The following is a 14471-nucleotide window of genomic DNA, read 5'->3' on the forward strand; positions in this document are numbered from 1 at the left end:
TTTTTTCATAAAAAGACTTGCCAGTAACTGCAGCAGTTCAGCAGTCTTCCAAAAGAGATGAAGCTCGAAGCTCCACCCACCAGAACATGAAACACATTGCTACTAGCTCTTTAGTAAAAAAAAAAAAAATAGCCCCTCAAGTATCTGGTCTGTTTTACCCAAGAACAGAAGGATGGAGCTGAAAAAAGTTAAATACAACAATCTCCTTATAAGTGCAAACATGCTGTCTTGGAAGACTCCTGGAAACAGTTACCGGCAAGTCGAACGCGGTTTCACCTAGTTATCTTCCAGGGCAGGCCTTGAGGATGAACAAGTACTCACCCAGGCTTTTGGGAAGGTTCACAAAGCTGTGATCTTGGCTACACAAAACGTCCAGTCAATAGTGCCAAATGAAAGAACGTAGAGATGCTTGACCACGTAGCAGCCTTACACATTTGCTCTGGGTTAGCACCGGCTCTCACCCCTAGTGGCCAATGCTCTGGTGCAATGTGCATTCAGCCAGTGGTGGATCCAAATGTAGGGCCTTGCATCTTTCAGAGATGGCCGCTTTTATCCACCTAGCTATAGTCTTTTAGAATTCTTGAGAAAAGCATAAACGGGGCTTCCGATTCCGCAAAGCTCTTTGAGGCTTCCAAATAGCAACCCCCCCCCCACACACACACCTTCTGGCATAAAGCAAATGTAGCTGTCCCTTTTAGATTTTTTTTTTTAACAAGGAAGCACAATTTACTGACTCCTATGAAAGGCAGAGGCAACCTTGGGGGATAAATTCTTGGTCAGTCTTAAGGATAACTATCCTCCAAGATTTGTAGGAAGGGTCATCTAAACAAGGCCTGTAACTCACTTACCCTGCAGGCAGAGGTCATTGCTAGGAGAGAAACCATTTGACTATAGCCAAGGCTTCCATAAGATTCACTACCCTCAAAGGGTTCCCCAGTGACTACTCAAGATGGACCAATCCCATGTTGGAAACTTGCAACAGGGGGGACAGGTCTCAATCTTGAGACAGCTTTACAGAATCTGCTTATGAGGTGATCCCGCTGTAAAGAAATAAGCACAGGCTAGGTCATTGATCTAGACCAGCCTTTCTCAAAGAGTGTGCCGCGGCACACTGGTGTGCCGTCAGAGGTTCTCAGGTGTGCCGCGGGGTCAGTGGAGAGAAGGCTGTCAGATGAGCTCTCCTGCCGAACTGTGAGAAGCTCTGTCGGCTTCAAAAATGAAAGTGAAGTGCAGAGGAGTGTGCTGTGCTCTCTGCTTCCCCCTAGATTGCAGTACCCGGCTAAAGAGAAATCTGAAAAGGTACTGAGCTAGAAGCTACATTATTTTTTTTTAAAATGGCTTTATACATTTGTCTGTGTGTTTGTGCACATGTGACTGTCTGTATGTGTGTGTTTGTGCACATGTGACTGTCTGTATGTGTGTGTGCGTGCACATGTGACTGTCTGTATGTGTGTGTGCGTGCACATGTGACTGTCTGTATGTGTGTGTGCGTGCACATGTGACTGTCTGTATGTGTGTGTGTGTGTGCACATGTGACTGTCTGTATGTGTGTGTGTGTGCGCACATGTGACTGTGTGTGTGCGCACATGTGACTGTGTGTGTGCGCACATGTGACTGTGTGTGTGCGCACATGTGACTGTGTGTGTGCGCACATGTGACTGTGTGTGTGCGCACATGTGACTGTGTGTGTGTGTGCGTGTGTGTATCAGGTTTGCCAACTTTCAGTAAATTTACAAAGAGTTTGTAAAATCCATACTTTTTGCATTTGTCCATGAATGTCCGTTACAGACATGCAGCCTACATGTCCGCAATGGACATTCAAGGACAGATGAAAAAAGTACGGATTTTACAAACTTCGTAAATTTACTGAAAGTTGGCAACCCTGGTATGTATGTGTATGCATGTGTAAGCCTGTGTCTGTAGTCTGTATGTATGTTACTTTTAATCCTGGCCCCCCCCCCCCCCTTCCTGTACCATGACAATGGATTTTGTAGGGCTTGTTTGATAGCAAGGACTGCTGCTTCTCTGAAAAGCAATCCATGCACAGATCGCTTTTCAGAGGCATTTGACAGGCCGTAAAGAGGCATTATGTTGCCTCTTTACTACCTGTTTTAAGCCCGTAAATGCAGCATCACTACACCGCAACCGTGCAATGCACACAGTTGCGGGGTAGTTGCAGTGCACCCCCATTCACCCTCGGTATACCTCCAGTTGCAGCCACAGCATGTGAACACCCCAGCTGCTGCCTCTGCAGCTAAAGGTGAAGTTGGGGGTGGTAAAAGCAGCTCAACCATGTGGTTTTACCGCCCCTTTGACATGTTAACAAGCCCTTGGTTCACATCTGTGCAGCTGCATGTAGGGCAGACCATTCATTTCAATGGGCTTCTGTACCCACAAAAATGCAGGGAAACAAGTCCCCAACCTTCTTTTTTTTTTTTAATTGCACTGCAGCTAAAGCACCCGACATTTTCCAATGTGTGGGTGGTACCATTAAGAATTAATGGTACCTCTAACGAGCAGAGCATTATTCTGTGTGTCAGGAATGAGCGCGATTTTGCGCGTGTTCTGCGACACACCATAATGTGAACCAAGCCTTGGACTGGGGTGCCTCAAGACTGAAAATACTTTTTAAGGGTGCCCCGACTGGAAAAAGGTTGAGAAACACCGATCTAGACCTTTAAAAAAAAAAAAAAAAAAAAAAATTCTAGAATTGTTGGCGCTTTCTTTGCCAAATTGACAATTACATCTTGACAAATGGCTTGGGTTTATGGCTTTGTATTAAAGTATTGATCACTGAGACACCACCCTGGACTTCAGAATCTTGGATTCAGAAGCTATGCTGCCATGTTTAGCATGTCTGGATTGGGATGGAGGACTGGTTAAGAGAACACATTCTGACTGAAAGGCAACATCCAGGGAGGTTGATCCTACAGTGACAGAAAACCATGCTCTTTTGGACAAAACTGGGCTATTCTAAATGTATGCTAGGCCCTGAATTTTGATAGGACCTTTGAAAATAAGTGTAGTGAAGGGAAGGGAAGGCCTAGACTGAAGGCCCATGAATTCTGGAGGGCATCTACTGCCGCCAGCTGATCCCCCTGGATTTAGAAAGAAATTCTGTAGTTTGCCAACAAATTGAACACAAAAAGTCCATCTCTGGAAGGCCTCATCTGTACACCATTTGCATGAACACTTCTGTATATAGAGACCATTCTTCCTGTGAAATTAGCCAGACTGCTCTGCATGCCCCTTGAGATTCAGACTCCAAGTTCCCTTACGCCCAGGAAAATATCTTTGGCTTTATTCAGCAAGAGCCTTGTTTGTCTAGATATGCTACTTATGCAACAGTGTCTGATCTGACTTATACTTTTACCTGGGCCTCCCCCATCCCAGACTGGATAACCTGACCGATGCATACGTGGTTCTCTTGCAGTTTCTGTTGTCAGAGTCATGAATTGGTTCTCCAGATAAAGGACAATTGTTACGGACTGGAGACTTAAGGTGCTAGGGCCTTTGCCAAGACTTTGGTAAAAATCCTTGAGCTGAAGACAAAGGGGTAAGGTTCTGGTCTCCAATTTTTACTGCTAGTTGAAGAAAACACTAAAAGCTTCCTTTGATGGCAACATGAAAGTAGGCATCTTGCAAATATATGGTTGCAATTAAGACTTTTGAGTAAGCTCCTGACTAATTAAATTGACTCCATACAGAATTTTGTACCACGTGGCTGTGTTTTAAGGGTTGAAGGTAGAGAATCAGACGATATTTGCATGATTGTTTCTGTAAAACACATGTTAGTAGAAACCTGTGCCTTGTTTTGGTAGACCAAAATTTCCTAATTTGAGTGCCTAAATAGTGGTAAAGCCCAGGCTTTTGAACAATTTGATTAGGAGTCTTGAAAGGGTTTCTCACTGAAGTCTAAGGCTACTTTCCCCACAGATGGCGCACCGCCCCAGTGTGAAAGTGCCGCCATTTTTAGCGGTGCTTTACGGTCGTTTTTGCGGCCGCTAGCTGAGCACTTTCAGCCCCTGCTAGCAGCCAAAAAAGGGTTAAAACTGCCCGCAAAGTGCTGCTGCCCATTGATGTCAATGGGCAGGGGCACTTGGAGCAGTGTATACACCGCTCCCACAGCACCTCACAGGACTGTTAGCATCCTGTCAGTGTACTGCTCCAGTGTGCAAGCCCTCAGGCTTTGCCCTTGACCAGTCTTCTTCCCCATCAGCTGTATGCTCTAATACTTCGTCCAGTTCGACTAAAGATGTGATTGCCTGAAAAAGACTGCATAGAACTAGTTTTAAGCTTGTGCTGCCATGGCATTTTGACACAGACCTGGCCCTCCCCTGCCTCTCCACACCTGGAGGCTGGAACACCAAGCCTTCATCGCTCAGCGACAACATCACATCCCCCAGAAATGACGATCACCGCCTTCTGGTTTCACGACGCCTGTTGGCAAGGCCACATCCAGCCTTCCCACTCAGTTTGCCCCAGATGCTCGGTCACACTGCCCAACTCCCTTCCAGAGGTGAATACGGGTGTACTACATGCTGTGAAGGGACCCCATGGCCACAAAACAAGGTGGGGAGGGGGGCCTTTTGGCTAGCCCGAGAGATGGCACTCGCTCCAGCAGTCCTTTAAAACATAGTCCCTTTAATAGGTCTTTTGACAGAGGACACCAAAAAAAAGCCGATTAGATGCCTGAGGGACTGCCTTTTAAACAGCTAGTAGCAATGCGTTTAGTATAAAGTTGTCACTTTATAGCAAAATGGATTCTTCCACTGCAAGATTCTACCTCACCCAAGTCCCAATATATTATCTTGTGGGCAGGACAAGCCTATTTGTAGTTGTGAAATAGCTGGATATTGTCACTGCAACCATTAATTGATTACTGTCCATGATTTTTTTTATTTGCACTAACCTCAACATTTCCAGGACAAGCTTTTGGGCTTTAACCCCTTTGAGGGGGAAACCCAAGTATCAGACAGTACGCAATTGTCTTTTTGCAATTGCACTAAATATGGCTACAATCACCTCAAGCACTGCAACCAAGAAACTCAAGACTGTACAAAAACACTGAAAAGGTTGTTCTGTGACCCATTATAAGACTAGTGTAAATACAACCCATATCGGGTCTCTACCCATGAGTACATAAATCCTGTCCTGAACACTTCAGAAGAGTAAATTAACGTAAATTCAGGAGCTCTCTAGGCCAACTTTAGACACCAGTCTTTGGGGAAAATGGTTAAATTTGCACTGCATGTGCCCCCCTAAGATTTGCCCTACCCCCAGTAACTTTACCACAAACATGCAGAAAGGAGAAAACAAACTTCAGCTTGCAGCGGATACTCCAATCTTTTCTGACACATATCCACTGAAGCCACACATTCTATAGCTAAACATTGGACAGCAAAAGACACCCATAGAGGGGATACAGTGTGGATACAGAACTGGAGAGGGGTACTACTAAAGCAGCCTTTAATACACCACAGCAGACAGATTGTGAAAGGTCCCTTAGGGTAGCCTCATACCTGAGGGGGAGGTATAGTTGGCATTAGTAGTCCTTGCACCATTAAGAGGGGTATAATAGGATAGTTTAGGTCTTTTAGAATCCCAGTCTTGTTGGCTGCCCAGTCCAGTGTAAGTGCTCTGCGACCGCTCTAAAGGATCATACCAAGATGGTTGTGATGCTGTTGACTGAAGAGGGGGGAAAAAAAAAAAAAAAAAAACACAAACATCAGCACTTGAAGCTCAGAACATGGTTAAAGCAGGAAAGGAATGAATTCTAAAAGTCACCAATAACCAGGTAGGTTAGTCCTTAGCTGAATCAGTATGGCATTTAATCTGTACAAAACTTAAGTCAGCAGCTAAAAATATTGTATCTGCCGATTACCCCCACTTACCAGTATACAGGGATCCAGCGATGTTTTCACTAAAGCCAGTTCAGCACCAGTCTTGCCTGTGGGAAGGTGGTTCCCCACTGTGCTTTCTGAACAGACCCGTCGCCTCCTGGGACATGCATGTCCCAAAAGGTTGGGGGGGGGTGTAGGGGCCCCCAAATTGAGCCAAGCAGAAATGGGTACCTACCCAGGGAGGGAGAACAAAACATGTTACATGTCCCAAAAGGTGCATTTTAATTATACATCCGACTATAATCCTACAAATAAAAAAAAAGTTTGCAAGTATAATAGATGCGGGTTGGAAGCCAAAGGATAGTCACACCAAATATTGATTGGATTTCATTTCTGCGCATCGGCCGATTATGTAAAAGGCAGATCTTGGGAGGGATCTGAGGCAGGGGTGTGCCCAGTCTAAACAGCTGCAATTGCAGCCGCTGCCTGATTTCCCCCCCAGTGGAGGAAGTCAGCGGCCGCTGATTGGCCACGCTGCATTCAGGGGTTTGTAGTCTGGAGGCCGAGGCGGGCCTAGCAGCACGTCGGGGGATAAATGGAGCTGTCTTTTGCCATGTGAGGGGATGGAACGAAGCCAGGAGTGCTCTGCTGGTGGAGTTGGCACTGATGTGATGCACTGGTTGGCACCGACAGGCTGAACTGGTAGGTATTAATGAGGTGGCACTGACAGGCACCAATTGTTACTGAGAGGTGGCTCTCCACCTCTCAACACTAGATTTTATGAAAAAAAAAAAATAAGCCTAAAATATCGGGCACAAAATTCGGCAACATATCGGCCATTGGCCGCCTCAATTTCTAAATATCGGCCCCGGCCAACCTCTAGTCGACAGGAGTGCACCCGGTGTGGTTTCCTGCTGCGGTAACAAAAGCCTGGGAAATGCCCAGGAAAAAACCAAGCCTACTTACAACCAGCTCACAGACAACCAATTAACCTGTCCAACAGTATGTTAAAAAACGATGCTGTAGCCCATCTGCTGCAAGATTGGATGTGCTGTGTGTGTGTTCAGAGATAGTATTCTGCATACCTTGGTTGTTATTTGGGTTACCATTGCCATTATCTCAAACAAGTCTTCCTATTCTCCTTGGGAAATTGGGGGGAAAAAAAATAAATAAAAATGTAGCCACACAACTGCTGTTTACTGGATATTCTTTCAGACCATTCTCCATAAACCCTAGAGATTGTGTGTGAAAATCCAGTAGATCAGCAGTTTTAAATACTCAGACCAGCCTGTCTCGCAACAACCATTGCATGTTGAAAATCACTTTGAGTCCTTGCACACTGTCAGTGCCCAAACGCTGGTAAACCACCCCTAAAACTAGTGGCGGTTTTCAAGCGCTAGCAGTGTTTTTAACCCCTGCTAGTGGCTGAATAAAAGGGTTAAAAGTGCCGCTGCCAAAGCACTTTGCATTGATTTCAATGGGAAGGGGGCGCTTTAGGAGCAGTGTATTCAACGCTCCTAAGCGCTGCAAAGAAGCCGCTTGCAGGACTTTGACGCCCTGCCAGCGCCTCAGTGTGAAAGCACTCGGACTTTCACATTGGCGATTGCAGATGAGGCTTTTCAGGCACTTTAGCACCCCAGTGTGAAAGGGGTCTTAAATAATCTCTCCTCAGTCTGATGCTCAGGTTTAACTTCAGCAAGTACTGTATTTATTGGCGTACAACACTCACTTTTTTACCCTGAAAATAGAGGGTAAACTGTGCCTGCGTGTTATACGCAGGGGGCTGTGGAAAGTATTTTTTCCTGAAACTTCCCTCTTAAAGTTAGTGTGCGTGTTATATGCCGATAAATACGGCAGTTGTCACCATGTCTAGATACTACAAGTTGCTGCCATTTGAGTGGCCGATTATCAATTTGTGTTAAGAAAATGAACAGGCGTACCCAATATAGCGTGCGCACACTCTAGACCAGGGATATGCAATTAGCGGACCTCCAGCTGTTGCAGAACTTAAAGTGCCATGAGGCATAGCAAGACTGGCAGCCACAAGCATGACACCCAGAGGCAGAGCATGATGGGACTTGTAGTTTTGTAAAGTCCGCTAATTGCATATCCCTGCTCTAGACTAACAAATGCATTTCTAAAATGAAAGTTACTTACAACCCTGCTTCTGTTTCCCAAGAAGCTCCCAGATACTGGGCGATCATAAGTCCCTGAGCAGCGCTGATAGCTGGATGAAGGAGTCTTCCAAGATGGTTCAATGGTCTCCCTCTCTCTGGAAACCCAGTCTCTACTTGAACGCAATGGGCTGGAGTCCTAAGCAACACAAGAACCACAAGTTACACAATTACAGTAATGTGGATAACAAATTTTCCTCAACAGGAGGGAACATTCAAGCTGCCCAGCAATTCTTTACAATCATGAAACCAAACCTGATCTATAAAAACTATTCATAGCACACCATGTTATTTGCAGAACAGACAATAAAAAATGTTCAAGAAAGGAATTGGAAGCAAGTCAGATCTTGTACCTATATGCATGCTTCAGTTTCATTATGTTACATATGCATGCTTCAGTTTCATTATGTTACATATGCATGCTTCAGTTTCATTATGTTACATATGCATGCTTCAGTTTCATTATGTTACAAAGACCCCTTTTAGTTAAAGCAATATTAAACAGAAAGCAAATATTGCAGCTCATCATTTCCTAGATGCGATGGCTACATTAGTATTTTAGGCTCGTCTTCTATTGTCATCTGGTGATCCAGGCAGTAAGTGTTTTCAAAAGAAAAAGCTCTCCAGCAGAATGCATTAGTTGGAGATGAAACATTGCGCAGTGTTCCCAGTAACGCAACGGGTGCGCGCCCTCTAGCAGCTTCTAATGACAGGACGTCATATGACGTCCTGTCAGAACAGGGGATTCCGCCCGCCATCATTTGACGGCGTGCGGTTGTGAGGTTAGAGCAACGCAGTGCCGTATAAAAAAAAAAAAAATGGCCCGTCATTAAGGGAGCAAAGCCTTCTGGGGCTTTAGTGAAAAAGAGTTTGTTTAGACCCCCGATGTCTTAAAAGCCATTTGGCCCCCTCCTTCAGCCTTCTAAGACACACATAAGAATGTGGGACCATTCACAAAGCATGACTCACTCATGCGCAGAAGGCTTCTCTGCTTATTTCCCTTAGTCAAGATGCCAGCACCCATAGCTGATTAAAGAATGAGGGGCATGAACTGGAGTTCCTCTTTAGCCGCCCCCAACTGCAAGTTTAAAGACCAAAGGCATCGATTTCATGGGGTATACTACAGCAAGGCCATAATAGCTGCACAGGGATGCAGGCGATCCTATTCATGTCAATTAGGATACGGCACCTGCACAGGTGATCCGTGCAAATACAGCCCTCCATTGGAGTACAATTTAGTACACCACCATTGAGGGAAGCCTTAGGGCCCTTTCACACATACGGACCGTATGTCCGCATTTTCATCCTTCCTTTGCGGATGAAAACGGGACATACATGGGTCCCTATGTGATTAGGTCATCCGCTGACACCTGTAATCACCCGCCTCCGCAAAGATCCGCATTTTCGGACGGAAGAAAATCCTATTTTCTTCCGTCTGTCGGATCGGATGAACACGGACATACAATTAATAATATTAGTAATTAATATTACTACAGGTCCGTGTTCATCCGATCCCCCATAGGGAAGAGCGGAGGAAAGACAGGGCGGTCCCTGCACAGTGTGCGGGGACCACCCTGCCAGCTCAGCAGGGATTTTACGGAGGATCCCCGCTGAGCTGTACGGACACACGGAGGCGGATCATTACTGATCCGCCCCGTGTGAAAGGGCCCTTAGTAGGAATTTATCAGAAATTGTACATTATGTTGTGGATTTATGTGCAAATAAGGATTTTAGCGTTTCAGTGAAGCTAGCGATCTGAAACATTGTGGCCAATTTTTTAACCCATTATGTTACTGGCCGATTAAGTGATTATGAAAATTCATTGTTAGGCTTCTTTCACACTATGGATTGTATGTCCGTTTTATAATATCCGTATTACACCTATTAACGGACGTTTATTAACGGATTTAATAACGGATACATACGGATAAATATTTTACCATTCTTCCTTTATTGAAAACGGATAATGTTTATCCGTATATATCCGTATACATCCGTTATATCATTCCTTTCTAACGTCCGTTAATAAAAACATTTCACCCTTTCTTGAAGTCCAGCTCCAGAAGTTGCATGGATATTCAGGGGAACCCCGCCGTCAATTTAAAACAAAAATGACGTGCGGTTCCCGGTAAATATCCATAACCAGACCCTTCAGGTCTGGTATGGATATTCAGGGGAACCCCGCCGTCAATTTAAAACAAAAATGACGTGCGGTTCCCCCTAAATATCCATAACCAGACCCATTATCCGAGCACGTTGACCTGGCCGGCCGCAGAAAAGAGGGGGGGACAGAGTGCGGCCCCCCCTCTCTCCTGAACCGCACCAGGCCACATGCCCTCAACATGGGGAGGATGTCCCCATGTTGATGGGGACAAGGGTCTCATCCCCACAACCCTTGCCCGGTGGTTGTGGAGGTATGCGGGCGGGAGGTTTATCAGAATCTGGAAGACCCCTTTAACAAAGGGGACCCCCAGATCCTGACCCCCCCCCCTGTGTGAAATGGTAATGGGGTACACTGTACCTCTACCATTTCACGAAGGAAGTAAAAAGTATTGTAAAAAAACACACTGACACAAAAGAATAAAGTCCTTTATTAAAAAAAAAAAAAAAAAAAAAAAACTCCAGCGCTGAAAAATCCACTCGTTCCCGGCTTCCAGCGTTGTCCTGATCCTGCGACGGGTGCGGGTGATCTCCCGCGATGAGAAGATCCAGCGTCGGGTGATCTCCGCTCCGGCGATGTGAAGATCCATCCAGCGCAGCATCCCGGACCTCCTCTCACCGCTGGGCACAGCCCAGCGAATGAGCGGAGGCAGCAGTGACATTTCTTATATATATAAGAAATGTCACTGCTGCCTCCGCTCATTCGCTGGGCTGTGCCCAGCGGTGAGAGGAGGTCCGGGATGCTGCTGCGCCAGATGGATGGATCTTCACATCGCCGGAGCGGAGATCACCCGACGCTGGATCTTCTCATCGCGGGAGATCACCCGCACCCGTCGCAGGATCAGGACAACGCTGGAAGCCGGGAACGAGTGGATTTTTCAGCGCTGGAGTTTTTTTTTTTTTTTTTTTAATAAAGGACTTTATTCTTTTGTGTCAGTGTGTTTTTTTACAATACTTTTTACTTCCTTCGTGAAATGGTAGAGGTACAGTGTACCCCATTACCATTTCACACAGGGGGGGGGTCAGGATCTGGGGGTCCCCTTTGTTAAAGGGGTCTTCCAGATTCTGATAAACCTCCCGCCCGCATACCCCCACAACCACCGGGCAAGGGTTGTGGGGATGAGACCCTTGTCCCCATCAACATGGGGACATCCTCCCCATGTTGAGGGCATGTGGCCTGGTGCGGTTCAGGAGAGAGGGGGGGCCGCACTCTGTCCCCCCCTCTTTTCTGCGGCCGGCCAGGTCAACGTGCTCGGATAATGGGTCTGGTTATGGATATTTAGGGGGAACCGCACGTCATTTTTGTTTTACATTGACGGCGGGGTTCCCCTGAATATCCATACCAGACCTGAAGGGTCTGGTTATGGATATTTACCGGGAACCGCACGTCATTTTTGTTTTAAATTGACGGCGGGGTTCCCCTGAATATCCATACCAGACCTGAAGGGTCTGGTTATGGATATTTACCGGGAACCGCACGTCATTTTTGTTTTAAATTGACAGCGGGGTTCCCCTGAATATCCATGCTCAGTAAAATTAACGTCCGTTAACATAACGGACATTTACGGAGACATTTACTAACGTCCATGTGCCATAGACTTCAATGTTAAAATATAACGGACGTTAATATATCCGTTACTTGCAACGGACAAATAATTTACAAAAAATAGTGCAAGACCCGTCACATATTCCGTTATAACTAACGTCCGTATGTTATAACGGACTATTACGGATCTTTACGGAACATAAAAAAATCCCATAGACTTTAATGATATTTTATAAAGGACGTATAACTTCCGTTTTTTAACATTATCTGACGGATTTTAAAACGGATTATTAAAACGGATTTATTTTGTAGTGTGAAAAGGGCCTTAGATTAAATTTCATAATCGGTTAGTTTCGGCCCTAGTTAATATAGTATGCAGAGTAAGCGTTACCCTAGCACAGGAAGTGTGTTACTGGCAGATTTACAAGGTGAAAAGAACACAAATGTAGCCATCACATCAAAGGACTATTAAGCTGCAATATATTACATTTATTCTGCATGAGTATAAAAGCACTGAGTACAGCGTACGGAAAGTTGACACGAGAACGCTTAAACAATAAAAGACTTACCTTTAAAAAAATGTCTGAAGACATGTAGATCTGGATATTCCCTATATGACATGAATTGGTATCTTTCAGTACAGCGGCTGTTGATATTTTATGATCCACACTGATGGAGAAACCAATTCATCCTCTGGAGCCTGCGAAGGGCCACAAACTTAGCACCAAATTCCTGCACAAAGCTACCAAGCAGTTCCCTGAACCTGCTATTCAAGATTGAAAGAAAAAAAAAAAAAAAAAAAGGGGGAGCAATACAAGTCGTTATACCCGATTGTCTATAGGACAAATTTCAAACACAGTAACCAAGCTCCATGGTCACATGAGAAAGGATATAAAGACTGCATGAGTAGGTATGAAGTTATTAGTGTGTATGGGGGCTTAACCATTCCCTTTATTAGATTTTCTGCAGCTTTGTCTTCAGATTTTCCAAAACCACGTAGTGCAAGGACCTGCCTGATTGCATACAAATTTGTGACCTCATGGTTTTGGTAAATCTGAATTTGTAAGCAGTCAGACAGGCCCTTGCACTACATGGTTTTGGTAAATCTGAAGACAAATCTGCAGACAAATAGTCTTAGGACTAGTCATTTTGTTTGTCTGCATTCAGTTTGAATATTTCCCTACACTGCCTGCCCCAAATACTGAAGCAAGGAGTAGTGTCACTCAAGATTACTGCACAGATTTGAGCCAGCCGCTCCCACCCCCTTCTACAGCCTGGCATCCCCATGAGTTCTGGAGGAACAACAGTGGCCACTGTTCTCAGAGAAACAACAGTGGCCACTGTTCTCAGAGAAACAACAGTGGCCACTGTTCTCAGAGAAACAACAGTGGCCACTGTTCTCAGAGAAACAACAGTGGCCACTGTTCTCAGAGAAACAACAGTGGCCACTGTTCTCAGAGAAACAACAGTGGCCACTGTTCTCAGAGAAACAACAGTGGCCACTGTTCTCAGAGAAACAACAGTGGCCACTGTTCTCAGAGAAACAACAGTGGCCACTGTTCTCAGAGAAACAACAGTGGCCACTGTTCTCAGAGAAACAACAGTGGCCACTGTTCTCAGAGAAACAACAGTGGCCACTGTTCTCAGAGAAACAACAGTGGCCACTGTTCTCAGAGAAACAACAGTGGCCACTGTTCTCAGAGAAACAACAGTGGCCACTGTTCTCAGAGAAACAACAGTGGCCACTGTTCTCAGAGAAACAACAGTGGCCACTGTTCTCAGAGAAACAACAGTGGCCACTGTTCTCAGAGAAACAACAGTGGCCACTGTTCTCAGAGAAACAACAGTGGCCACTGTTCTCAGAGAAACAACAGTGGCCACTGTTCTCAGAGAAACAACAGTGGCCACTGTTCTCAGAGAAACAACAGTGGCCACTGTTCTCAGAGAAACAACAGTGGCCACTGTTCTCAGAGAAACAACAGTGGCCACTGTTCTCAGAGAAACAACAGTGGCCACTGTTCTCAGAGAAACAACAGTGGCCACTGTTCTCAGAGAAACAACAGTGGCCACTGTTCTCAGAGAAACAACAGTGGCCACTGTTCTCAGAGAAACAACAGTGGCCACTGTTCTCAGAGAAACAACAGTGGCCACTGTTCTCAGAGAAACAACAGTGGCCACTGTTCTCAGAGAAACAACAGTGGCCACTGTTCTCAGAGAAACAACAGTGGCCACTGTTCTCAGAGAAACAACAGTGGCCACTGTTCTCAGAGAAACAACAGTGGCCACTGTTCTCAGAGAAACAACAGTGGCCACTGTTCTCAGAGAAACAACAGTGGCCACCTGTTCTCAGAGAAACAACAGTGGCCACTGTTCTCAGAGAAACAACAGTGGCCACTGTTCTCAGAGAAACAACAGTGGCCACTGTTCTCAGAGAAACAACAGTGGCCACTGTTCTCAGAGAAACAACAGTGGCCACTGTTCTCAGAGAAACAACAGTGGCCACTGTTCTCAGAGAAACAACAGTGGCCACTGTTCTCAGAGAAACAACAGTGGCCACTGTTCTCAGAGAAACAACAGTGGCCACTGTTCTCAGAGAAACAACAGTGGCCACTGTTCTCAGAGAAACAACAGTGGCCACTGTTCTCAGAGAAACAACAGTGGCCACTGTTCTCAGAGAAACAACAGTGGCCACTGTTCTCAGAGAAACAACAGTGGCCACTGTTCTCAGAGAAACAACAGTGGCCACTG

General features: G+C 45.6%; 1 protein-coding gene across 6 annotated transcripts in view; it reads right to left on the reverse strand.

Annotated features, from left to right (window-relative positions):
• Window positions 1-14471, reverse strand: part of MARCHF7 (membrane associated ring-CH-type finger 7) — a 51564-nt gene that overhangs the window by 10170 nt on the left and 26923 nt on the right. For 5 of the 6 annotated variants that reach the window (XM_040357895.1, XM_040357898.1, XM_040357899.1 and 2 more), the window contains 2 exons: window positions 8001-8156; window positions 5523-5688 (listed from right to left, as the gene is read on the reverse strand). In XM_040357895.1, coding sequence (XP_040213829.1) covers window positions 5523-5688; window positions 8001-8156 — 322 coding nt within the window. Of the gene's footprint in view, window positions 1-5522; window positions 5689-8000; window positions 8157-12292; window positions 12424-14471 lie in introns of all 6 variants that reach the window. The other variant, XM_040357900.1, reaches the window with a different exon arrangement.

Source organism: Rana temporaria, chromosome 6 (genome assembly GCF_905171775.1).
Source record: "Rana temporaria chromosome 6, aRanTem1.1, whole genome shotgun sequence".
Taxonomy (NCBI): Eukaryota; Metazoa; Chordata; class Amphibia; order Anura; family Ranidae; genus Rana; species Rana temporaria.